Source organism: Crinia signifera, chromosome 3 (genome assembly GCF_055691185.1).
Source record: "Crinia signifera chromosome 3, ASM5569118v1, whole genome shotgun sequence".
In the NCBI taxonomy this organism is placed as follows: domain Eukaryota; kingdom Metazoa; phylum Chordata; class Amphibia; order Anura; family Myobatrachidae; genus Crinia; species Crinia signifera.
Window position 1 is genome coordinate 132,382,666 of NC_139219.1, and position 27,379 is coordinate 132,410,044.

The window sequence follows — 27,379 nt, forward strand, 5'->3', positions numbered from 1 at the left end:
AATGTTAAATGGGCTACAGAGCCCAAATAGGCAGAATTAACCCTTAAATGTCACCCCAATTTTTGTACGCCACCCCACGATCCACGCCAACCCGAAGCGTGGCGAGCGCAGCGAGCCCGCGAGGGGCGGCGGTACGCGTCCTCCGACCTTTTCATGCCCTACTATCCACGTCGGCGTGGAGTTGAGAATAGAATAGTGTGGCGAGCGCAGCGAGCCACCGAGCCCCGCGAGGGGACGCGGATACCTTCACAGGTAAACGCGTCCCCTCGCGGGCTTCACAGGTGTCCGCTTTTCGCCACGGATACCTGTGAAGCCCGCGAGGGGACGCGTATAACTGTGAAGGTATCCGCGTGCGCTCGCCACGCTTCGGGCTCGGTGGTTTGCTGCGCTCGCCACACTATTCTATTCTCAACTCCACGCCGACGTGGATAGTAGGGCATGAAAAGGTCGGACGACGCGTACCGCCGCCCCTCGTGGGCTCGCTGCGCTCGCCACGCTTCGGGTTGGCGTGGATCGTGGGGTGGCGTACAAAAATTGGGGTGACATTTAAGGGTTAATTCTGCCTATTTGGGCTCTGTAGCCCATTTAACATTGAATCCTATGTGAAAATCGCGGGCATTGAGGCATTTTAAAGTAAAATCGCGGTCAATCAGGCTTTTTAACATTGTTCCCTATGGGAAAATCGCGGTCATCGCGGGTACACGATTTTTATGTACCCGCGATTTACCCGCGATGCCCGCGATTTTTTACCCCCGACGCCCGCGATTCTAATCGCGGGCGCCGTTCTAGGTAAAGAGTACCCTTTCCCTTTACAGCATATTTTGGGATTGTGGGAGAAAACCAAAATTTGCATAATAAAATCCAAGACCTCAGGTGTGCTACGTTGAATATGCAATTACTAGTAAGCCCACTAAGCAAATGATTTGAAAGGTAGTCTGCTATCTAGTGATTGCCTCTGTGTTTGTGCATGTGTGCGAGAGAGAAAAATATGTAGTTTTACTTGCTGCCAACAGATGGCAGTGTTTCAGAGACACACAATCAGACACTAGACATTTACTGTACATAGATGATTTGTCAAGAACAAGCTGAAATTCTCATTTGCCTTGCATCAAGGGATTCATTTTGGAGGACCGTTTTTCCATGCAGGACAGAGCATCATCTAAAATAGAGTGTGGATCCTGACCCCAAAGTGAAGTGCAACCATCTCAGTATGATGTTGTGACTATGTTGCTGACCAGAAGAAGGGTTATACATCTCTAATCTCTCTGCCAGTGGTCTATTGGCTAGCATTACTGCCTGACAGCACATAGGTCATGGGTTCGATTCCCACCATGGCCTAACTGTGCAGAGTTTGTATATTCTCCCCGTACTTGCGTGGGTTTCCTCCGGGTACTCCGGTTTCCTCCCACAATCCCCAAAAAATACTGGCTCCCAACAATTAACCCTAGAATGTCTGTGTGCGTGTACATGTGGTAGGGAATATAGATTGTAAGCTTCACTGGGGCAGAGACTGAGGTAAATGTTCAACTATTCTTTGTAAAGCGCTGCGGAATGTGTGTGTATATAACAAACTGTTAATAAATAAATAAAAAGTCTGAAATTCTCTTGAATTGTCTGTTACTTCAGACTCTTCACATAATTTTTTGCCGCCATGGCACGTCTCCAGAGCAAGTTACCACACGTGTGTGGTAAACAAACGTGTGGTGACCATTCTGTGGTAACTTGCTGGGGTCCTGTAATAATTTGTATTGTCTGACGGAGTACTAGAGCAATATAGTCTGGGAAGCACTGATGTAGAATATCATGTTGACACTCAATGACATTTTGTTTATGGAAACCCAGAAAGACAGAACTACAAAGCATTTAAGCAGAACAATAACTTAGCAGAGATAAGAAGGAAGAAGAGACAAACCTCCATAGTAACAGACAATGCAAAATCAAGATGAAGCTAAAAATGCAAACAGTCTTGTCGCAAGGAGTGTATTCCAGATACATCCATACATAGCTCAAGTGTAAATACTAGTTCAGGCAGCTAACTGTAACCTTGCACTGTAACATAGTGCAACTACAGTTTCTGAAATAATACTAAGAGAGCTACAGTATTAATGCAATCACATGATTAGCATAATAAATAATTGTTATGAATTTGCCAAAATAAAACATGTTCTATATGTAGTACCATTACCCCTAATCCTTCCGCATGTCATAACATGATTTCGAACCGTTTCTAAAGAAAAAAACATTGTGGTCCTGTAATACTGGTAGTTCTCTTTACTTAGCACGAACATCACAGCACACAAATATTTTATTACCAGGGAATCCTTTCCAAGGGGTCTTGTATGATTTACAACATTGCAAAAATGATCAAAGAAAAAAAGGTGTGAAGCAGAAGCATTTCACAGTATGTCAAGGAGGAGTAAAGTTTCCAGGAAACAATCTTCCAAGCTTGCCTTCGATGCAGTGCTCGTCTGCACCATGTTTGACAAATATGCCTTCAAAGCAAACAAAGGTATATTTAAAACAAAGGTAGTCCCCTGAGAAAGTCCCAATGGGACGAAAGGATTCGGGTGATTTTGAAACTGGGGGTACCCAGTGGTCTTGAGCAAGGTCCATCTCCATCCATCAAGGGGTAAGGGGGGTCTGGGTACTCAGAAATCCCCCCTGCATGCACCACTGGGTGACATCACAGACTGCGATTGAGATCCTGTGTATAGACAAATGACTCACAGTCTAAAGGTGCACACTCACAGAAAGATATCGGATCCAATCCGATATCAATTCCATTTTCCTTGAAATCCAGAACACCCCTGATCATGGCCACACACAGAATTGAGTAAACAATCAGAGGGTTTACTTATTTGTTCTGTGTGGCCATGATCAGGGGTGTTCAGGCTCCCTTCCCCCTCTGTTGTACCCCCACAATGCTGCCAATGGCAGGCGGGAGAGAGGCCAGCGGCGGGCAGATTTCAAAAACTCCTATTTATTTGAATAGGGCAGCCGCTGATTGGCTGAGAATGCTCAGATTTTTCGGAAACAGCCATAACGTTTATAAAATCTTACTGTGTGTGGGCACCTTTAGTTTCAGCATGCATTTTCAGTGAAGATAGATTTAATCAAGATCAGATGTAGATCAGTTGATTACTGTATTTCTGAGTCATTATACGCAATCATTTGGATTTGCAAAGTCGCCGGTCTCAATATAAAAAAGCCGCCGGTCTCAATATAAATCCCAGCGATGGTTAACATTTGCATCCTTTCATACAGCTGTTGTGTAGACAAACATCCATCTCTGAAGTACTAATGTTTGTTTGTTTTTTGCTTGCAGGACAAATGCTGCTTCCTTTATTGTAATGGCCTCATATAACATAGATTAACAACAACATTAAAATGCTGACTGGCTACAGGTTGATTCGTCACTGTGAACTAATATTTTGATTGGATAAACAAAGTTTATACACATAAATCCCTTGAAAATAGCATCTGAAGAAAACTAAATGTAAAAGGTATACAGCAATGTTTGTTCATTATTAGTACTGTATGCTCCCTTATAATTCATTCTTATCATTTATAATGAAAAGTCTGTAGAGGAGCTGATGTTGTGTTATGGAAATAAGTCAATTAATAGTTACACATTCTCTATATTTTTTCATTGAGAAAGCAGCAAGGGTTCCCTTCTATTAGCAGAATGAAAGCCACAGCTCTTTTAAATGCATAGAAAAGGGTTTTCATGCGTGGCTTGGATTATTTGAATATTGTACAGATATGAGGTAGAAATGGTAGCCTTTTTTTCTGAAGCAACGACAAAATGCAATATTTTAGAGCAGGGACAGAAAGTGCATCTCTTAATGCTAACAACACATAAATTGGAAATGGAATGAGGACGATAAGCAGACAGATCAATTTTGTGTCAGCTCGGTGTCTTTTAATATACCAGACTTATCCATCCATGCACAGTTCAATAAAATGAAACGTGGGGTTCCAGAGGAAAATATGAAAATATGTTATTTATGCAACAAGCGTTTAGCAATTTATGTTACCCATTCCATTCCATTAATAGCAGGATTCAGTATGCTATTTATGAGCACACTACACTGCCTGTGGCCCCTGTATCACACTATTCCAGCGTGTATTACCCAAGAAACCTCCATCGTCCTCCTTCCTCTAAAATTAATTTGATAAGAGCCCTCAGAAAGGTTCCTAGTAATAAAAACTATGAAACCATCAACTCAGATAGGGGTTATTCTGGTTGATTTGCAAGGCTGCAATTCGCAGCCTTACAAGTCCACCAAAACCGACCCGGCAAATGCCAGGCCGTCCGCCACCCCCCTATTCGCAGCCTGCGGGTGAATCTGTAGCCGACCATCTTATGATGTGGAGCGTGCACGCATATCTAAGTGACTCTCAGGTCACTTAGATATGCGTGCACCCTCGGAAGTGGGTGGACAGCTGACAGGCAGACAGCCTACAATGTTTGGCCGCTGCACATTACAAGGAATCTTTGCTTCTATGCTAGGGAATATTGCTAAATACTACAAAATTGTTTCATCATTTTATGTGTGGGAACTATGGTGTGATATAATATTATAATGTTAAAGTGGTCAATCCTAATTTCAAAGTAAAGCTCAAATTGAACATTTATAATCATACTTGTTTTGTATCTGAGTAGAACAAAGACCTTCCTTTCTTTGCCTGAAATCGTGTTGAAAACAGATATGACATTGGAGGGTACAGAAAATGTGAAGATTTGTTCAGAGCTTTCAAGGGTAACTGGATAGACTAACAGATGTCATGAATTTTAATGCGTGAAGGAAACACAATCTTCATTATCTGAACTTCACTACTAATTTCAATATCACATGGAGAACAAAAAGGACATCAGCAGATCTATTGGATTTGTAGAACTGTAGACCTGCAGTATGTTTCTGTATAACCTGGATTTTTCATCACTGCAGCCTCACTTAGCAAAATGTTTAATCTCGACTCGGCAACCACAAAGCAGGGAATACATTCTCATCTTTCCTTGCTCTTCTATCAAGGGAGTGACAACCATGATCCATTACCAACGCTTCCATACACGGCTTTGTACTTATATACAGATGTCACTTCAAGCAGGCTCTTGGGACAAATGAAGATACCTTTCAGCAAAGCAGCTATACAGCAACCACAAACAAGATAAACCTGCATATATGGGTACTTGAGCACAAAAGCTTTTAGGTTTATAAATAACAAGCTTTGAAGAAAAAAAATATATATACAGAAAAAAACTATATCAATATTACTAAATAATTTGATTTTTTTTCTCAATAAGGAAACTTTTTAAATCTCTCAACATTTTATAGAATGACTAGCCATATTTATAAATTTTCTTTTTGCCCAGACAAAAAGAAATAATAAACTACCACTAAACATTTTAATAGAAAGCACATGCACCATGTCAAGTGAATGGCATGGCCCAAATTTAAGATGTCTTCATTGTACTGTAACTAAATATTACATCCTTGCTCATTTCCAGACAGCAGAAGCCCTGTCATTATTAATACCCCTTTCAGACGGGGGGGGGGGGGGGGGGGAATTTCCCTGGTCCAGGAGGGTAGAACCGGGATTTTTCTCTGTCTAAAAGGGTCAACCTGGTTCTAAAATACCAGGGCTTCAACCCTGGAATTTACCAGGGTTTTTCCAGGGTCTGAATTCCAAAAAACCGTGTCGCCGGATGTCTGAAAGGATGCGAACTGGGTTTTTTGGGATTATTACACATTGTAAGGCACTGATTGGCTCTCCTGGTGGGGTGCTGACTGATTGGTTGTGAGGATAGGCTTCTCTGATTGGCTAGGAGAGCATGGCACTGGGGCTGGCCTCTAAGGTCATTAGGGAGCTGAAGAAAGGACAGCATGGCCCACTGGAAGGAGCAAGAGGTGAGAGCTACTGGCAGTGAGAGGGGAGGAGGAGATCCGCAAACAGATGACTGGGACAGTCAAAAGATGCCACAGTGTACTCAAACATTGCAAATATACCGACAGACTTGTGACGTAACATGTACCTACCAGTATATATGCGTTTACAACATATCCTTGTGCCATGGTTAATGCAATGCAGTGAGCAGTCACCACCCACTTTTCATGACCTCATTTCTGTGTGCCTTTAAAACTGTCCTTTTCTTAGGACACACAGTATTTTGCAGGAAAATTCCGTCTTCTGTGTGATAGGGGTCGACACGGGAAATACCCGGGTTTTTCTTGCTGTGTGAAAGGGAGTCAGCACCTTTCAGCCTAGTTCTATCCGGGTTTTTGTATCCAGGAAATACCTGGGTTTTTGGGGATTTTCTGTCTGATGGTGGTGGAAAAGCTGAGAACTCATATGAGCTGCTGGGACAGCAAGGGCCCCACCCCTGTGTGTGAACCAATCATCCCATGCTTCGCATTTCTGCACAGCAGTCAGTGTATCACTGCTTTGTAACAAAAACACCTCCTCTTCACAAGAGTGAAATAGAACAGAATGAACATATTTAGGCGAGTATTAGCACAACATATATATTAATCAGTCATTATGTTTTTATCATTTAGGAATTTGCCTCCTATAACGATTATTTAAATGTAAATAGTAATTATACAGTATAATCTGGATTATAGAATTGGGATTTTTAAAAACAGATTGCATTTGGGGTCAGGACAATCACTAGAAGGTTGTGAAATGCACCGATTTCCTAACACACTAATGAGCAACATAATATCTTGCTTTTCACCGCAGTGCTCACATAATGGGCACATGGAGGGCCAACTACTCTCAGATGACTCTTACCTGTGAAGCTGGTTTTCCATGTTTGTAAGGGATGCAGTTAGGATCCCAAAATCAGAATCCTGCCGTTATGTACTAGGGTTAGACACTAGAGGAAAAGTGCTTAGGGTCAGGGTGGGGGGCAGTTTGGGTTAGGTGTTGTAGGAGTGGAATGGCTAGGGAAAGAGGTTACATACTTATCGGGATCTGTCAGCATCCAGACAAGTCAAGATTTGACTGCTGGGACTTTGCACCTAACCCATTTGCAGTTGTATTTTGTGGCATATGGAACATCCCAACGTTACATCCCCAGAGCAGAAGAAGCTACTCTGACCCAGATAACAGTAGGTAAGATGCAACAAAGTGACTCATTTGGATAAATGGGCATTCATACACCTAAGGCGCCCAAGACTCATGTACTGGCACTGCATGAAAAATAGAACTCTTCATTGGGAAATGACTGTTGGGCAAGAAAATAACAGCAGAATAAGGCATGCACAGTCATATTTTGAATATTACAAAAACAATAGTCAAATACGTTCATCTTGTCGGTAGGACTGCTAAGAACAGAGTTGTGTTGAGTGTGTCTTGAAAAGACCATCCTAAAAGAACCCTCTCTAAAAGAACGTAATGCATAAAATCAACCACCCACAGTAATTCTTTGGCCTATAGAAATTATTCTTATAAGTCATTATACTTTATAGAAGAACGTTATAGAAAAAAGCAATGTACATGTCTAAAGCTGGTCATACAACTACAGAGTGATTGTTAGATCTGGCTGGTTGGAACAAAAACCTGGTAATGGACAGTTGACCATTTGCTTTGAAATGCTGGAAAACTGCCACTCAGATATTACCAGGTTTTTTTTTCCCAACCAGCCCAATCTGACAATCAATCTGTAGATGTATGGCCAGCTCTAGTTAATAAAGTTTTCTTTAAAGTTATATTGGGAAGAACTGAAAAATGTTACAGGAAGTAGTAATCCTAGGGCTTAGCACTTGCTAAAATACTGCAATTATTGAGTTATTTATTTGTGTGTGAACAAATATAACACTCTGCTATAATTCTTACTACAGCTCTATGAATTTTAGCCCCTCCTTTCATAGCCAAAACCCAAAATGACTTGAATGTTGGGAGTTTATTGTTTTCCTCTGTGGGCAGGAGACGGATGTTAATACATAAAAATGTGTTTATTGTTAGTAATATAGGCTGCCTAGTTAATCGGAACATAAAATATTAAGGTTTACAGATGCTGTGATGAATTCTGCTACTTGAATATCCTAAGGCTTTTCTTCAGGCCAAGCACTATATTAATACAGTTGTCCAGCTGTTTACAGTTACCGACCGTCCAAAAAAACTCTGCATATATACGTTTAGCACGCCTTAAAAAAAACTATTTTTAATTAATACATGCATGTCTTAGAAGATTTGGACTATTTAATCTCTTCTAAGAAATTATGCATTGTTCAACACAGTTTCATTCACTTTCAGCTAAAGATTTGCTAACTGCACTGAAGGTTTCCTTTAACACTTTCCCATGGGCAATGTATACTGAAAGGTTTCTGAATATTTTCCACCATGCATATCTTTCTCCACATAGGAGTTTCCTTATGGGACACTCCTCCACTCATAGAATTTGATGGCAGATAAGAACCACTTGGCCCATCTAGTCTGCCCCTTTTTTTTAAACAGGTTACCTAAAACCATATTTGATCCTTATTTTTTTTAAGGATATCAATATGCCTATCCCAAGCATGTTTAAATTGTAATAATGTATTTCCCTCTACCACCTCTGATGGGAGACTATTCCACTTATCTACTACACTTTCTGTGAAGTCATTCTTCCTCAAATTTCCCCTGAATCTTCCTCCCTCTAGTTTCAGTGCATGTTCTCGTGTTCTGTTGCTCCTCTTCCTGTGAAGAATGTCTCCCACCTGTACCTTGTTAAAACACCTGATATATCTGAAAGTTTCTTTCATGCCCCCCCCTTTCCCTTCTCTGCTCTAAAGTGTACATATTAAGATATTTTAGTCTTTCCTGGTATGTTTTGTGATGTAGGCCATGCACCATTTTAGTTGCCCTTCTTTGTACAGTCTCTAATGTATTTATATCCTTCTGGAGATATGGCCTCCAGAACTGAACATAGTACTCTAGATGAGATCGTACCAATGACCTATACAGTGGCATTATTCTTTCTTTCTACTGCTGATACCTCTCCCGATGCAACCAAGCATCTGACTTGCCTTCTTCATTGCTTTGTTACATTGCCTACCTGTCTTTAAGTCCCCTGAAATAGTGACACCTAGATGCCTCTCTTCCTCAGTAGTTTCTATTATAGTGAGACCCAAATACATTATTTTGCATTTTTTCGCATTGAAAAGTAGATGCCATGCTGTTGATCATTCCACTAATCTACTTAGATCATCAATCATTTGTTTCGCCCCTCCTGGTGTGTCTTCCCTGTTGCATACCTCTCTGTGTCATCCTCAAAAAGGCACGTTACCTTCAATTCCATTTGCAATATCACCAATAAAGATATTAAAAAACACTGGTCCAAGTAAAGATCCCTGGGGTACTCCCACTTTCCCTCCTTTGACTGTACTTGTTTACTACAACTCTGTTTTCTGTCCTGCAACCACGATCTTATCCATTCAACTATCTTAGAATCCAATCCCAAGCTTTCAAGTTTATTTAACAGTCTGCTATGTGGGACAGTGTCAAAAGTCTTACTAAAGTCTAGATAAGCTACATCTACAGCCCCACCTTGATCTATTACTTTAGTCACCCAGTCAAAAAAGTCAATAAGATTTGTTTGACAGGATCTTCCCCCAGTAAACCCATGCGGTTTCGGATCCTGTAAATTACTGGCTTTGAGATATTCCACATCTCTTTGTTTTAAGAGTGTTTCTATCTATTTCCCTACTACTGATGTAAGGCTCACTGGTCGATAGTGGCTTACCTCTTCCTTGCTTCCACTTTTGTGCAGTGGGACTACATTTGCTGTTTTCCAGTCCTCGGGGATTACTCCAGTAGTAAGTGACTGGTTGAATAATTCTGTTATTGGTTTTACCAGCTCCCCTTTAAGATCTTTTAGTATCCTTGGATGTATCCCATCTGGCCCCATTGATTTATCCACTTTCAGTTTTGAGAGTTCTGTGAGGACTTTCTCCTCTGTAAATATACTTGTTTCTCTCTCGGTTTTCTGACTATATTTGCAACTTAACTGTGGCCCCTTCCCCTCTCTTTCAGCAGTGAATACTGAGCAGAAAAAAATTATTAATATGATCTGCTATTACATTGTCCCCCTCAAGAAGACTTCCACTCTGTCTTTAGTCTTATTTGTTTTTCTCCATTCACTTATATACCTATTCTGCGTCTGCTTAAATTTCTTAAAAGCCAACTTTTTTGCTTTCACAATACTTGCTACTTCTTTTGCAAACCACAATGGTTCCTTTTCTTTGTGTTATTCCTAACTCTTTTGACAAAGTTCTGTTGTTTTTAGTATTACACTTTTTAATTTTTCCCACTTCTCCGGCACTCCTTCCAAGTTCCTCCACTCTGCCAAAGAATCCCTTACAGAGTTTCCCATCTCTATAAAATCAGCCTTCCTAAAATCTAACACCTTTGTTTTTGTGTGAAATAAGTCAGTCTCTGTCTTTATTTTGAACCATACTGCTTGATGGTCACTGGATCCCAGGTTTTCACCCACATTTACATCAGATATTCTGTCGCCATTTGTAATTATTAAGTCTAATATTGCATCCTTACGAGTGGGAACCCTCACCAATTGCTGGAGGTATGCTCCTTGCAAGGAATTCAGAATGTCCCTACTTCTGGTGGAAGTTGCAACAGGCAGCTGCCAGTTTACATCAGGTAGATTGAAGTCTCCCATGATTATCACCTCTCCTTTTAATGCCATTTTATTGATGTCCTGCAATAGGCTCTTTTGAAAATCCTCTTCCTGACCTGGTGGTCTGTAGATCACCCCATATGAAGAATCACCTTCTCCCCTGTTTCTATGGTCACCCAAAGGGCCTCAGTTTTTCTTCAATACTTTGTATTAAGGTAGTCTTTATGCTTTTTTTCACATATTTATTTATTTATTTACAGTTTCTTATATAGCGCAGCAGATTCCGTTGCGCTTTACAATAGTAGACAGTGATCAAACAAACTGGGTAACAACAGACAGACTTGGGGGTTAGAGGGCCCTGCTGCAAGCTTACAATCTATAGGTATATAGGAGGGAAACACAAATATATTGCAACCCCTCCTCCGATTCTTTCCATTCTGTCCTTCCTAAATAATGTATATCCTGGTATCGCTATGTCCCAGTCATGATTTTCATTGCACATTATCTCTGTAATAGCCACAATATCCAGTTCTTCCCTTCTCATTATTGCAAATAGTTCTGGGATTTATTTCCTAAGCTCCTAGAATTTGCACACATAGCTCTTAAAGTTTTGTTTGTGCTTAACCTGGTGCTAGCTATGTTCATCTTTCTGCCTATATCTATTTGGTTTTGATTTGCATTATCTTCTATTGCAGTGCATAGGCTTCCTGTTCCATTTGCCTGCAATACCTCTAGGTTGGGGGAACAGATTTCTTCCCCCCTCTGCTAGTTTAAATAGTTGCTGATAAAGCTTCCAAACCTCTCACTTAATATTCTCGTTCCCTTTGAAGATGGGTGCAGGCCATCACTTTTATATAAGGCTCTGTCTTGCCAGGTAGCTTGACTTTGACCTACATATCCAAATCTCTCCTCATTGCACCAATTCCTTAGCCAAACATTGAAGTTTCTGATTCTCAGAATTCTATCTTCCCTTTGGTGTACTGGCAATACTTCTGAAAAAGTTACAGTGGTTGCCACCTGTTTTAGAGCAGTTCCTAACTTCCTAAATTCATCTTTTACGGCCATGACTTCAGCATTAACCAGGTCATTTGTGCCTAGGTGGACGATGACTTCCACATCTCCATCTGTTCTTGCTGCCTTTACAATTCTTAGCATGCGTTCTTTATCTCTTGGAGCTGTGGCTCCAGGTAAGCACTTTACTAGTTTCTCTACTTTAGTAGCATTTTCCAGATTTACTCTTCTAATGATGGAATCTCCCAAGAGAAGTGCAGTCCTTTTTGGAGGTGACATTTTCCTGGTCCTACAGTTAGTAGAAGTAAAAGTCCCCATATCTTCCTGTTCTTTATTGTCTATGTTGATCATACATTCCAGCCCTGCAAGAGCAGCATATGAGTTTTGCCGAGTGACCACTTGGGGGATGTGTCTGAGGCCCACTATAAGTCTCTGCCTTTCAGAGCCCACAGCAGTCCAGGCAGAATGTCTTCTGGGGGCTCTCTGAGGCAGTGGTGGTCCCAAAGACATAGACATCCTATGTAGCTCAGCATGTAGTTTAGATATCTCCTCCTGCAGCAAAGAAAATTGTTTGCAGATTGGACAGTAGCCGAGTCTCTCTGAGAACAAATGCATTACATCCACTGCACTGCACCAGGCCAAACATTGTATCAGTTGTACGGTACATTGTATCAGCTTTATCATGCTACAGAGCTCTGGGGAGCAGAGGTGTAACTAGCACTTCATGGGCCCCATAGCAAAATCCTGAAAGGGCCCCCCCCTCCCCCCTGCGTGTCACTAAAATGTCCATGGGGGGATAAAGCTTGTGGGAAGTGAGAGACCAAATGGGTTACAAAGGAGGGATCATAGCAGGTATCAGAGATATCTGCTGCTATCACTTCTACATACATGCCGGTGGTCCTAATATTTGCGGTTAACCCCTGAAAATGTCTGTTTTCAGGGAATAAGCCACAGATATTACATGATAAATGGGCCCCTAAGAGGGAGGAGGGAGATTGTGTGATGGAGTTAGGGTAGGGAATGAGGGGTGGGAGGAGGGAGAGCAGGGTTTTAAAGTATTCTGACATATATTAATTTGTCTCTCCTAATACCCCTCCCCCTTCCCAATACAGGTGACAATACTGTATATACTTGCTCCTTGCCCCCCTTACCCCAGTGCAAGAAGTGCTGTGTAGGGGGAGTGAAGGAAGGGCTCAGAGGAGGTAGAAGAGGGATCTGACATAAATAGATTTGTGCTGCGTCCCCCCTCCCCCAGTGCACTCACCAGGACGCAGTTCATTTCACGGTCATGAGCTCTAGGTCAGCGCAGCGGCACTGGTCTCATGCTCTGTGCAGCTACTGGGTCTTCCATCCATTCGGCGCAGGAGTCTCACACTCGTCGGTCTACGCTCTAGCTCGGCACCTCCACTAGCCAGGTCTACCGCTCTAGCTCGGCGCTGCCGCTGCGCGCCGTCATCACTGCCCGGGTCACCCACTCAGTCAGCGCAGGCACTGTCCGGGCAGCAATATTTTAAAATACAAGCCGCTGGGCCCCATAGCAGTTGCATCCCCTACACCCACTGTAGTTACGCCACTGCTGGGGAGGGACAATGAAGATTTGTTTAGCCGTTTTTGGCTCTGTCCATTGGTTAGACAGTTCTGACAATAGGCTGGAGATCACCTGACTAATGCTGGGTGAAGGAATGGAACAATGCTTTAGTATTTGAATATCATGGAGATATATAGACAGGACGAATACAATATCCAAAATAAATGATGCACACACTGGCAGATATGCAGGCTCACAGGATAACAAAAAATAACTCATCTAAATAGCACCTCCATCACCGTGCCGTGGGCCGGTGATGGGGGTGCTATTTAGGGGAGTTGAGATAGCTCAAAAAATATTTAGATATTTATAAGGAGGCATAAAAATATATGCATAATTTATTCAATGCTACTACAATAGCCTGCTTTGACTGACATATCTTGGGCACTTCAGAAGTATCCCATACTATGATATAACATGTTTTGTTTACTCAACCTTATTGCTAGAAGTTGTGCAGATCTGTGCAGACAAGAAAATCTCTTTTTAATAAACTAAGATGTAAGTCTTCAACTGGGATGTGCTTGTTGGGAAGACAGATCTGGTGAATCATAACACGAGACAGCATGACTCCTTTAAATTATTGTTTCCAGCCTTTATTTATACCTTAGCTATTTCCTTCCTGAACAATCATATATATCGAACAGTGGCCATAAATAGGGCTGTTTTATACTTTAGATTGATCTTCAAATGTATTTTCCTAAATAATTCAGTAGCAGTTATTTCATAGATTTGTCATAACACAGAATTTGGTATACAAACAATTAAACTCTTCATTTAAATTAACAGAGACATTTATTGTTACCTAGTTAGGTGCACAGCACAGCCTTTACAAAAAATACACATATACTACACATACAGTATAATTAAAAAGAGTGTTACCCCTTTCAGATCGCACCTAATTACCGGGTTCATGCCGGTTCAACCGGATAATAGGTGCGATATGAAAGGGCTTACTGGGTCCAGCAACCCTGCCTTACGTACCATAAAAAAAGCAGGGTTCTTACAGGTTTGTTGCCGGGTTGCTGTGCAGAGCGACCCGGTCCTGTTCACACTGATGGAGGAGGCTGCTTGGAGCAGCATCGGCACTAAACGCTGCCTCCTCCTCTGCTCCGCCGCTCTGCCCCATCCCTGGGTGACGTCAGCAACCCAGCAATATTTTCGCTGAAAAGGTCTGAAGAAAGCTAAATGCAGGGTCGCTCTGGGACTGAACCGTTTCAAAGTCACGGTGCGACCCTGCATTTTGCGATGGGAAAGTGGTATTAGTCTAAATTAACTTGCTATACAAGCTGGCAAAGGCCAGTACAGTTCATATATTACTGCTATTGTCTGAGAACCAGTTGATGCAGACATTAGTGCAGCACCATATCATAATGAATTATCACATTAATGGGCACTGGATAAAACACTAATTAGTTCAATAATAATCAATTTATTTAATTTATATGTGTATCTTATGTAATTCTTAAATATCTACGTTGGTTCTAATAAAAAATATTTATTAACATATTATATCTGTCTTGTATACTTTATTGAAGCAGCTAGCGCCGGCACACTTTAAAAAAAAAAAAAAAGTATATTTTTAACAGTGAATTTGTCAAAATAGGTGTAAAAATTGCCAACAAAACATTGTTATTCTTCATAATGACCTGTTTACATTATATAGGAAATATAATCTTTTTTACACATTATTAAGTGGAATTTTTATAACCAATGTGAGCAACAGTGGCATTTTTAGCGGGTATTTTGCACATTTTCCAGAGATATTGGCACTTAAAAGGGTTAAGAATTTCCCAGACAAACACCTTTCTTTAAACAGGTACCGTAACAAAGTAAAGATATATACATACACAATGGTTAAGTGTGTTAAAGTCTACAGAATAAATGTAACAGTGATTTTCAACCTTTTTACCTTGCGGCACACTAAATAAGATTTTTAAATTGGCAAGGCACACCATGAGATCCCCACAGGGCAAAACACATTGGCACCCACAGGTAGAAAAAAAACCTATTGGCCCCCATATGAAAAACAATCACACTGGTCCCCACAGGTAACATACATTGGCCCTTTACATGAAAAGAAGAGACCAATAGTTGAACTGGTGGTGGCTGTAAACTGGTTTGGGCATCTCTAGATCTGGGGACAAAATTGAGAAAAGCTCAAGGGACAGTAGTTGAAAAACACAGATATAACAGTTTAAAGTTCAGTGTATTGGATTAAAAAAAAAATGCATCTGTTAGTGTAACTTTGTTTAGTGTTGTTTGTGTACACATCCCCTTGCATGCTATCAACTGGATTCGGGTGCCGGAGGGGGGTTAAATGGCGGGGATCGCAGAAAACCAGCAAACCTCGCTGTTTAACCATCGCGCTGGCCGCTCACGCTATTTAATGTTCTGGGGAAATAATCGCTGTCACAGGTCAGTGAGGATTCTCCCAAACAGTGAGGTTAATGCAGGGAGTCCGCTGCATTTTAGCTGCGAGTCTCCATGCTTCTGCGGCAAAATACACAGATTCTCCCTCGCTCCAAAAATAAAGCGAGGGGGAATCGGCGTATGCAGGGGGTCAGTTGAATTCTGATAGGGCGAGCAGTGACAACGAGCAGGCAGCACTACTTGATGCCACCGCTTGCGCTAGCATTGAATACTACCCTATAGATTGTTTCATAGACAAAAAAATGAACGCAATACATTTAGGGTAGTATTCAATGCCGGGGTGAGCGGTAACAGAGAGCAGGGCTGCCTGCTCGCTGTCACCGCTCGCTTGGTCAGTATTTAACTGACACATCCACCCCCCCCCCCCCCCACACACACACACACACATACGGCAATTCCCCAAAAATAGAGCGAGGGGGAATCGACAGATATGGCTGCAGAGGCTAAATGCAGCAGGCTCCCTGCATTAGCTGCAGGTCTCGCTGTTTGGGGGCATCCTCGCTGTCCTGTGACAATGAGTATTCCCCGGAATGTTGAATACGGTGAGTGGCCGGCAAGGGGGTTAAACAGCGAGGATCGCTGATTTTATGCGATCCCCGCCGTTTAACCCTCTTGCCAGCCGATCACCCCCGGCATTAAATACTACCCTTAGTATTGATGTAGTATTGTGTATTGAAAAAATATTCGCCTAATGATAGGCTAATATTTTGTGTTATGGTGATACATGACTGAGGCCTTTCATCAAGCTCAGCAGCTGGGTATTAAGGAGTATTCATTAATATTAATATGTGCAAGGAGTTTATACTGTCGTAGCTTTAAAATGTATCACTTGGGCTATTCTTACGCATGATACAACACTAAAAACTTTTCAAGTCTGTGTGCATTAGTCAATATATACTGTAGAGAGAAGAACCGATTCTCCTGGGGAAACCCATAGCTAAGCGTTTTCCTGTCTGGCTTCTGCATGTCTGTGAGAATAAGAGGATTAGAGAAGAGACAGGCTGTGGGATAGCAGAGGAACATACTGTATGACTAGAAAGGAGAACCAACATTACATATCACTCACACGTCTCTTTCTGTTGTATTCATTTGTCTTTTGACTATGTATAAAATCTGCTGGGCACAGAATTCCCATAGTACAATAACATGGGAGTGTGTGTTGCTTGTGTAATATGTGTATGTACTGTATGTACAGAGAGGGTATGAATGGAAAACCAACCAATAACTCCATTTTAGTAATTTTAGTAGATGAATGAGACATCAAGATAATTTGAATGCCATGAAAAATAAGGACTTCATGGCACAGCCATCAGTCTCTCTACTTCTAGCCTTTTATAAAACAGCACATTGGGAAAGTTTATAATGTTACAAGATATGTGAGAAGATACTAAAGAAAAGCATGCACAGCTGGCAGCATTACATATACTGTACACCACGCTTATGTCATTTCTATTCACTTTTAATCATGTGATTGGTAAAAAGCTTGAAGAAAAGGAGAACTGGTGCTGATTGCTGCAATGTGCAAAAGCTTGTGTATGGCCAGAACCCATGAAATATCCAGCTGAACAAGCATCATGCTGTGTGACTGCATAGCAAGGAAAAGAACACATTATGACAAGCACAGATAGCCATGTAATACTATTATCTGATTTACCTGGTGAAATGTGTTTGTGTGTTTAGAGAGTGGCAGAAAATGAAAACTCCTACAGGGCTGCAGATAACTTGTAAGGAGAAATAATCACAAAATAACAAGGCGCCTGCTCTATATCTCTAAGGTGTAACTTATTTCCTTTGAAAAGCGCAGAATATTTTGCTACTAAAAAATTCTTACCATATGCAGATACATACATTCTCAGACACTTGTTACATAAAGTGAGGCCACCCTCAAACAAGAGCATCTAAACAGCCTTTGACTACTTTAGTGTTTATCTTAATGATGATGCAGTGATTTTAGGATATAAAAGCTGAACCTTAAAGGCCCATACACACTGGGCGATTTTGAGCTGAAAGCCGCTCAAACTTGGTGTTTTGAGCAGCTTTCAGCCTCAAAGCCGCCCAGTCTGCATGGCAGCCCGGCGGCGAGCGGTGATGCGCCCTCCCACATCATTGCTGGGAAAGCCGCTCATGTGCTGGTATTAAAAGCACATGAGCGGCTTTGTCGACTGCTTTGCATAGCACTGCTAAATGCAAAGCCTTCTGACAGTGCCGGGCAGGGAGAAAGCCGCTCAGTGCATCCCCCAGCGATGACAGCGGTCATCGCTGTACATACATGCTAGGCTAAATTGCCCAGTGTGTATGGCCCTGAATGGTTATAGCAAAGATTGCTAGAACATGTTTTACAATTCTCTGAGGTAAAAGTAATGGTGTGTACACATGGTGCAATTTGGTCACTGCGCAATTTTAGCTTAATATCTCTTAGCAAAATATGCAGGGCTGGCTGCAAGAGTGCACTTCTAGCAATTTCTCTCTTAAATGGCCCCGTGTGTACAGAGCAAGGTTCACCAAAACAACCTCTATGTTCTAAATACTGTCAAATGCTTTTATTCAGAGCTATGTAAAGTCATTTTCACAAATGAAAGCAGAAATGAATGTTTTGAAGACTAGTAACATAGCCTACACGTTACCTATCCTATAATTGGCTAATATCAAGATATTAGCCTAATGAGGATTACTGGGCTATCAAATTATATCCAGTTTATGAGGATAAATTCCCAGACCCATCTGTTATCACGGCTCTGAGTGCTGCTTATCTGGGATTATGCTTTGTGTGCCTAATGCACATGAAGTGAAATCTCTGATAAGTGTCGGTATATAAGGGCGCCGACATTGTAGCTAATAGTATAATCCCTGTCTAATACTTTAGCAGGGATAATAGTCTTTATTTTTTACAAGTCAAGTTATTTACTTAATAACAGTCTTTTATATAACACACATAGGGGGTTATTCTTATTCCTTCGGTCCTCAGTGCGTTTCTGTGCATGTGCAGACGTAGTGTGCGTGCACCCACGGCAAACTTTCGGTTCACCGGGTGCATGCAGCCTAGACGGCATGCGAGGGGAGGAGAAGGGCGGGGGCGCCGGGCTGCCCCATTACCATATGGGAACGCCCAGCGTTCTCATGGTAACGAGGCGGTGACACGGGTGCGGGGGGCTGGCAGCTGACATCACCGGATGTCAGCTGCCCGCCCATATCCGACCCAGCGTGCACGCATATGGAAGTACCTTGAAAGTCACTTTTATATGCGTGTACCTTCCACAACTTCCGATGGTCGGCGAACATCGAAAGATGTGGGAGGTTACCCGCGGCATACGAATGTACGTGTGTGCTAAACATCCATCCGCAGCCTGTGTGGGTGGAACCTGCGCTGCAAGGGGGGTGGGTGGAGTTTGGTGGATTTGTAAGGCTGCGAATTCGCAGCCTTGCGAATCAACCAGAATAACCCCATATTCTGCAGCGCTTTACAGAGTGGAGCTTACAATCTATATTCCCTACCACATACACACACACACACACATTCTAGGGTTCATTTGTTGGGAGACAATTAGCCTACAAGTATAATTTGGATTGTGGGAGGAAACCTGAGTACCCGGAGGAAACCCATGCAAGCACGGGGAGAATATACAAACTCTGCACAATTGGGGCCATGGTGGGAATCAAACCCATGACCTCAGTGCTGTGAGGCAGTAATACTAACAATTACACCATCCGTACTGCCCTTTATATTTCAGTTTGGACACACCACGCAAAATCATAAATCTCTCTACACATTTGGCAACTGTCCGAGATAAAATGGCAACATGGTTTTCTCAAGATGCACAGTTACTTCTTTTTTTTAAATTAATACTGAATAATAATCTTGGGTTTACTCTGCATAATTTGGCCCAAAAAAAACAAGTTAAGGTCCATACACACTGGGTGACTATGCCCAGCGTGTATGGACATTGATGATCGCTATCATCGCTGGGGGAAAGCCGCTCAGTGCATACACACTGAGCGGCTTTCCCCCTGCCCGGTGCCATCAGTGGAGAGAGGACGGATTTGCATAGCACATCGCTATGCAAAGCCGTCCTCAAAGCCGCTAGATGTATTACCAGCAGATGAACGGCTTTCCACACCGCTCTTCGCCGAGGCATACACACTGGGTGGCTTTGAGCTGAAAGCCTCACTAACATGCTATTTTGAGCGGCTTTCAGCTCAGAGTCGTCCAGCATGTATGGTCCTTTAGTCTTCAAGTAGTTTTCTCTAAAAAAAAAAAAAAAACTTTAGTGCATGGGTAATGTTAATATAAAGATATAATAAGGGATATAGACACAGTAACTAACAAGTGCAGAGTGCATGGTTTGGAGTGCTTTATGTAACGGAAGTTCTGATATACTATGCGTTGTGCCAACATATATACATCTAGGACAGGGCTCTTAGTTTTAAAGGTATCAATTAACTGTACAAATGCAGAATATCGCCACACTGTCTGGGGGATTGAGGTGACGCCTTGGTGAGGTTTGGCAGCCTGTGCATTGATATTATGCACCGTTGAGAGCTTAAACAGCCACAGACATTAACTTTGGTTCATAATAGGAAAGGCAACTTTCCATTCCGCCTGTTCTGCTCCATGCACAGCTATATTTTCCTTTATGAAAGAAACCAACAGCGACACAATAATACTTAAATCAACAAAAACAATCAAATTAACAGGATTGATACCTTTGAAAGTTGAACGTAAGTATCGGTATGCAAAAACCAACACCGCAATTATGGTAAATCTTACAGTCAGCAATGCTGTGCTAAAGTATACTGTAATAGCTTCCAATAAATATGTAAGTGTAAATAAAAATGTAACTCATGCTGAGCAAATTACATTAGTGGATAACTAGCAGCATTTGGCACTAAGCATATTAGAAGTGAACTGGCAGAAATAAATTATTCCCAGCAATGTAATACCTTCATTATTTCAGTATTAAAGCAGCTGAATAAAGCCTAGACATCACAATGAGGTGTTTCTATATTTTTGTTTACTTATAGTATTAAAAAGGAGCATTCTGTCATCAGACAATTTAAAAGGTATTACCATTTAAATGCCATCCATTAACCGACTAAACACATTGCTTTGCTCCCTTCAGTGCTTTTTAACAGTGTTCATGCATTATCAAACACAGTTCATTATTTTTGTTGCAGAAGCATAGAACATACACTATGGTATGTATTCAATGCTGTTTGCAAGTGGTGACAGCGAGCGGAGACCAGATATATATTGCATCAGGAGCATTAAAAAGCATGATCGGGAGGTCACATCTTATGTGCAGTTTAATATTTAAACTTCCATTTTCCAAATCTCATAAGAGACCATACACACTAAGCTATTTCTTAGTGTGTAGGGGGTCCCAGTGGTTCAAGCTGGGCACACTTTGCAGCTTCCCAGAGCATAAAGTTAGGTACACACTGTGTAGATCACTCTGCAGATTACATAAACTCTCCAACTCTAAAGGGGCATGCACACATTGTGATGTGTATGCCCCTCCGTGCTGAGCGTTCTAGGGAAGGCCGATTCACCCATACAAACTTGTGAGTATAGTGTTCTGGTTAGCACAGGCTGGCGGTTTGCCTAGATTTGACTATATGTAATCAAGATCTAGTCAGGTGACGGCAACCCGCAGGACCACGCAGTCGCTTGGGGGCATAACCACGGAGTGATCCATGTTTAATTTCCAAGCGATCCGGTAAGATTGCTTAGAACAGACTAAAATAACCCCATGTGTATTCCCCTCTATAGAGATTATATGATCAGTATGCAGCTGGGACAAAATGAACTATTTTATTTCTTATATGGGATCTGGAAGTCAGATTTCTTAATTTTTAAGCAGCTCATAAAATGCGTCCTTCCAATCCGAGCACTGCAGGAGCATCTGAAGCGGTTTACCAGCTGAAGCAAATGCATACACACCTCTGCAATTACTGGGCCAATCAGCATGTTGATTGTAAATGTGTGCACCCAGTTTAAGTTCACTAAAATGCTGGCTGATATCTAAATGTTAATACTGGATTGATAAAGTACCCGGATGATACACAAACTGTGTATAGGTCAACACCATATTGTTGGGATGCATTAGATCTGAAGACATAAAAAGTTAGACTGTGTTTAAGGTTAATGGGTACAAAAGGTTGACAGGATCAAAAGGTTGATATGACAATAGTCGAAGCATGAATTTTCTTGATTTACTATAAAAAGGTGGACTAATAGTGGCAATGGAAACCTTGCATGAAGTGTGGCGAGCAAAGCGCGCCCACAAGGGTGCACATTTCTACTTATTGTAGTCACATATTAACAAATATACCAGATTTGACCCCAAAAAACTTGGTATGACCATTTGTGTGTCAAACATTGTAATGTTAACCTTTTGACAATGCCGATCTTTTGCGCCTGTTAACCTTTTTGTAATGATCGACAGGAGTTATATAAAGGGGTAAACTGCATTAACATTTACTCAAAGGATTTTTATACATTGAGCGACAATTTTTTAACCACAGCTAGTGTCTGCTGGAGGGGCTGCTGGTGGAAGCCTCATTTCTTTATAGAAGGTTGAATTAGAGTGGGCTCAAATGCATATCACTCTAGTGGGAAGCAAGGGATATGGTTGATTAACTTTTGGACTTTAATGTCCAGTTCTCACCAAAATATTTTCTTCCTGGTGACCCACATCAAAATAAATGAAGCAGACATATTGAATCAGTAGTCCCCTGAAATATTATGGCTTGCTGAAAAGCCCCCTATTAAGTGCTGGCTCTGGTACACATACCAAATAGGATTCATGACAAGTGTCTTAATGGGATTCAGTACTGAATCCCGGCGGTCGGGATCCCGGCGTTCAGAATCCCGACGCCGGAATCCCGACAGCCGAATTGCCGACAAGGGGGGGACGTGGATCGCCACCCCTTGCGGGCTCGCTGCGCTCGCCACGCAGCGGGCCCGGTGCCTCACTACGCTCGGCACGCTAATTTATTCTCCCTCCAGGGATGTCGTGGACACCCACGGAGGGAGAATGTGTCGGGATTTCAGCGGTCGGATTCTGAACGCCGGGATTTTAACTGCATCCCGTCTTAATGAAGTCCTCTAAATCCTAAATGAACATTTGGGAACCTCAGGTCTCTTTTCATAACAGTCTTCTAGCTTCATTCTCGTATAAATCCTTCTGGATTTTAATTTATATATTCAGCTATTTAATCTCCGATTTTCAACCCTGCTCCTGATCACAGAAAAGGCTACCAGTACTAAATTGCAGTGAGTGCATGAGATAACAATGTATTGTTTGTACCACATACAGCCATCTCCAGCACTCTGACAACAATGTAGCACTCACAAGAGCACCATTAAGTGAACGATAAATCAGGCCTGGCCTATCATGATTTATAGAGCGCTTTTTTTCACTTATCTGTGACGAGGTTTCTGCGCTGTAAGAAGCAGGCAGCCGGAGGCACTATCTTCAGCTTCCAAATGTGAATGCGGCAGAACAGGTTGTAATAACAAATCATCCCTAAGATGAGCATGAGCTTAATTACAATTCTAATGTCTGAACAAATGGTTTGCTCTCTAAAGTTGAAATCTCCTTTCAAAGATGTATTCAGCAACGTATTCTTCCTTCACCAACAATGAAGACTAGTACTGAGAAATACTGACATGCACAAGCCATCCTGACTGTCAATCACATAAGAGGTACACTCCAAGTTAATCTCAATCACAGCAATTCTGAATAACATTTAAGTTGCTACTGAACAAAAGAAAGAAGAGATTTCAGGACACAAATACAAAGCCAACATACAATGCATTTATAATAGCAAAATAACTTTTAACTATTAAACACATCTCTTTAGGTTGACTTCCTATACCAGTAATTCCCAAAAGGTGTGTGTCGTGGCACACTGGGGTGCCTCGGAAAACTTGTAGGGGTGTCAAAGTTTGGTGATCCAGGCCAAATAAAAATGATTTATGGTCCATGTAACATACAAAACCAGTGATGGGGGCTGCCAATCATATATGGACAAACGGAAGCAAATCTTATCGGTCACCAAATAACTGAACATAAGGATGACGTATAAAAACTGAACACAAGGATGACGTATAAAAAAACAATTTACTTGATTTAATGTTTTTTTCTAAAATTTCTCAATGAAAAATAAATCTCATACTAGAGGACACCGTGACTTTAAAAAGTTTGGAAACCACTGTCCTATACCAAAATAGCCAACTTACCTGGTTATGGTATAAATCATAGACAGACTCATGATAGACCATCATACGGTCGACAGGGTCAAAAGGTCGACATGGTTGAAAGGTCAACATGAAAAATGGTCAAAAGGTTGACATGGTCAAAAGGTTGACATTCAAAATGTCAACTTGGACAACGGTCGTCGTGAGTATTAGGGTGTTTATGTCGACATAGGTCGACATGGACACTAAGTGTACCGCATCCCCTTGCATGGCTCGGGGCCTCGCTGCGCTCTGCACACTGTTTTATTCTCCCTCTACGCACTAGTGGGTGGTAAGGCATAAAATACTGCCTGTTGGCACGTTGGATGAAAATTTTGTAAAAAAAAAGGCATGTTGACCTTTTGACCATATCGACCTATTACCTGTCGACATATTACCTGTCGACATTTAAACCCTGTCCACCTTTTCCATGTCGACATTTAGACCCTGTCGACCATTTGACTGTCTATGATGAGTCAGTCTATGATCAGTCCGGATACCAACTTACCTAATATAAACACCTACAGTGCATCTTTACAGTCACTTCCTATTAGTCTGTAACAGCAACTTTCTGAAAATGCCTTCCGTGGTAACCAGAGGGCTTCAATTCGCACTTACTGTCACTGAGGAAAACCCATCAGACATGGAACTTCCTGACCTAGGTGTTCAACTGGAGGAGGAAGTCATTGTAAACAGCTAAGGTACTACTTATACCCTTTATACACTTCAGCAATAGCATGGGTTATCGACAGGCCTACATTATACAAACAGGATTGAAATGCCCAGACAAAGTCCTGGGATCCATTCACACCAGCACTAGACCTGGGTTGACCTGGGAATCTAGGCTGGTGTGAAAGGGGCCAACCGAGGAATGCCCGGCATGATCCTGGGACTGTACTCCCGGGTATGTCCCTGGTGTGAAAGGGGTATACAGTAAGTCTTAGCTCAGTGACAGTGTCCCTGTAAAAAAAAACTGGTCCAGTGGCACATGTAATTTGACCCAGGTAGCTACCAGGGTCGGACCCAGGAAAGACATGGGTAATTGTGCAGTGTATGAGCTGGGTCATCTGAGCTGGGTCCTGCTAAAAGCCTATAGAGAGCCAGATCACCAGTGCTTAGTAAATATGTAATCTTCAAGTGCCAACAGAGGAAAGACCCGCTACTGGCCTTGGTTCAATCTGCGGTTTGAACAGGGTTTTAAGCCACCATGACAAGCTACCTGGGTTATGGTGTGTACACACGGTCAATTAGGCTTGCTATTCGATCTTGATGCGATCAGATCGCATTGGGATCGAATTGCACGGCAAGCCACCCAACATGCATGCGATTTGGACGATATAGTGCAGAGATCTGCACTATATAGTCATTGCAGCCCTGTCTATCTGGGTTTTGATTTGTGCTGCCACGGAGCGCACAAATCGGGATTGCAAGGTTAAAAACCTGTGCGATCTGTATGCGATTTTGGATATATAGTCAAAATCTCATGCTGATTGTACCCGTGTGTACACACCATTAGACTTGGGTTTTTGGTGCAAAATTTTGTATTAGACCAATTAAGTAAAAAGTTGTAATTTGTCAGATTCATCTTTCATGAAAGGATCCCTGTTTTAAATATTTATAAGCTATCGTTTACTACTGGAAGCACACACACACTGCAAATTGTTAATACAAAATAATGACAGTACTATTTGTTTTCAAACACACACTTCTGTACCACAATGTGTTTATTTGTTCCAAGTGTAAACTAAACTAGAGCTGACTTACCACATCAAGATCCTGGGAAACATGACGCTTGCGCAGTTCCTCCATTCTCTCGCACACGTCTGTGTAGCAGGTGTTATAGTAATCAGTGTACTGTTCAGCGAGGTCATCAATGTTCCCCAGTGAACCATCCTATAAACAGTGAACAAAGGAAAGAGTCAATTGCAAGCAAAACCCGACACACCGCACACTGCATAGACGATTGCCAAATAGCAATTTATGAGTGGAACCCACAACAAAGACTTTTTGAGAAGAAGTCGGGAATAGCAATTACACACATCCAGCCAAAAGCACAACTCTTTGTAAAGACCATAATTTAACAACAAATTTAATTTGTGTTAATATATTTTCTGAAAATAAATTGAAATTTTTTAACTGAACTGACACAAGATCACCAGAATAATATATACTTATATCACCAAGTGCACAAATAAATTCTCTTTAACATGCACAGAACCATGTAAAGTATTTGAGAGACTCTTTACTATTGCAAAGCTCTATACATAACACATACACATGGCTCCATATATGCTGGTACTTGCCAAGCTGCATCTCTCCGAGACTAATGCATGCTTTCTAAGCATGTCACCTAATTACATGGCTGGGTTCCTAGCCATAATCTAGGCAGCACTTATCACCTATGTTATGTCTTCAGAACACTGTTAATGTTCCAGAGGTCAGAAAGTAGTTTGTGCACAGGCCAGGAAATCCACCTCAGGAACAATGCGTACTGTACAGTACAGTATGTCAACTTTTATACGTCTAGCAGAAAAGCCATCTGAGACTGTGCTGCAAGGCATTCACACACACATCATAGTTACTCATTATTGTATACATTAACATCTTATTAAATATATACTTAATTAAATGTAGTCAGATATTTATTATAACCTTAGATCATATTTCCCCTACCCTCCAAAAATCAGAAGAGCAGACCAGTTCATGAATCTTAAGCTAAAGACGGATGATTTGATTTGCCATGAATTGAGCCACCATGTCTCACCTCACATTCGCCACATAATGCCACTAATTGCACACCTCTGATCTGAAGACACCCCCAGAACTCCTGGATGGAATATTAAAAAGTAGGCAAAAATGCCTAAGATAGCAAGACCTAATTATCAGATACCTCTAATGACACCAAATAAGGGGAAACATTTATTTTAAATAAAGCGATTTAGGAGCTTAAGGGGGTAAGCAATCCCCGCCACTATTTTCAAGGGGGGAAATAGCCGCGGGTGCCTATTCAATGCTGTCTTGCCCGACAGCATTGAAGAGGCAGATCGACAGAACGGGCATGACTTTAAAAGCTGTTGTATCCGTTTAGTCGTTACCGGCTGTGAATTGTCGCAATCACGGCCGAATCTCAACAATTCACGGCCGTTTACCCGGACATGCCCTCTTTTGCCAATCGCCAAGCGGGACATTGAGTCCCGTCTGGCAATATGCCGTAGAGCAAAACGAAAATGGGCCAGGGTCACGGCTGTCGGGACGGATCGATAGTCGTGACCCTGGATTGCATACCCTCTAAGTATAATAGCACAATTTTTAATTTTGTTAAAGTCAAATACGAAGATGATATATATATGTTGAATATATTTCTTATCAGGCTTTTGCCAGCAATAACAATTGCTACCTATTTTTATATATACATACTGTACCTCCCAACCTCCTGATTTTTGCAGAACCTTTACAATTTGAGGGGACTGTCCTGCCAGGGCCATCTTAA

General features: G+C 41.7%; 1 protein-coding gene across 5 annotated transcripts in view; it reads right to left on the reverse strand.

Moving 5' to 3' along the window:
* The window catches only part of SASH1 (SAM and SH3 domain containing 1), an 893,545-nt gene that overhangs the window by 149,403 nt on the left and 716,763 nt on the right, over window positions 1–27,379 (reverse strand). For all 5 annotated transcript variants that reach the window (XM_083176523.1, XM_083176527.1, XM_083176526.1 and 2 more), the window contains exon 2: window positions 25,654–25,782. In XM_083176523.1, the coding sequence (XP_083032649.1) occupies window positions 25,654–25,782 (129 nt within the window). The remainder of the gene's footprint in view (window positions 1–25,653; window positions 25,783–27,379) is intronic.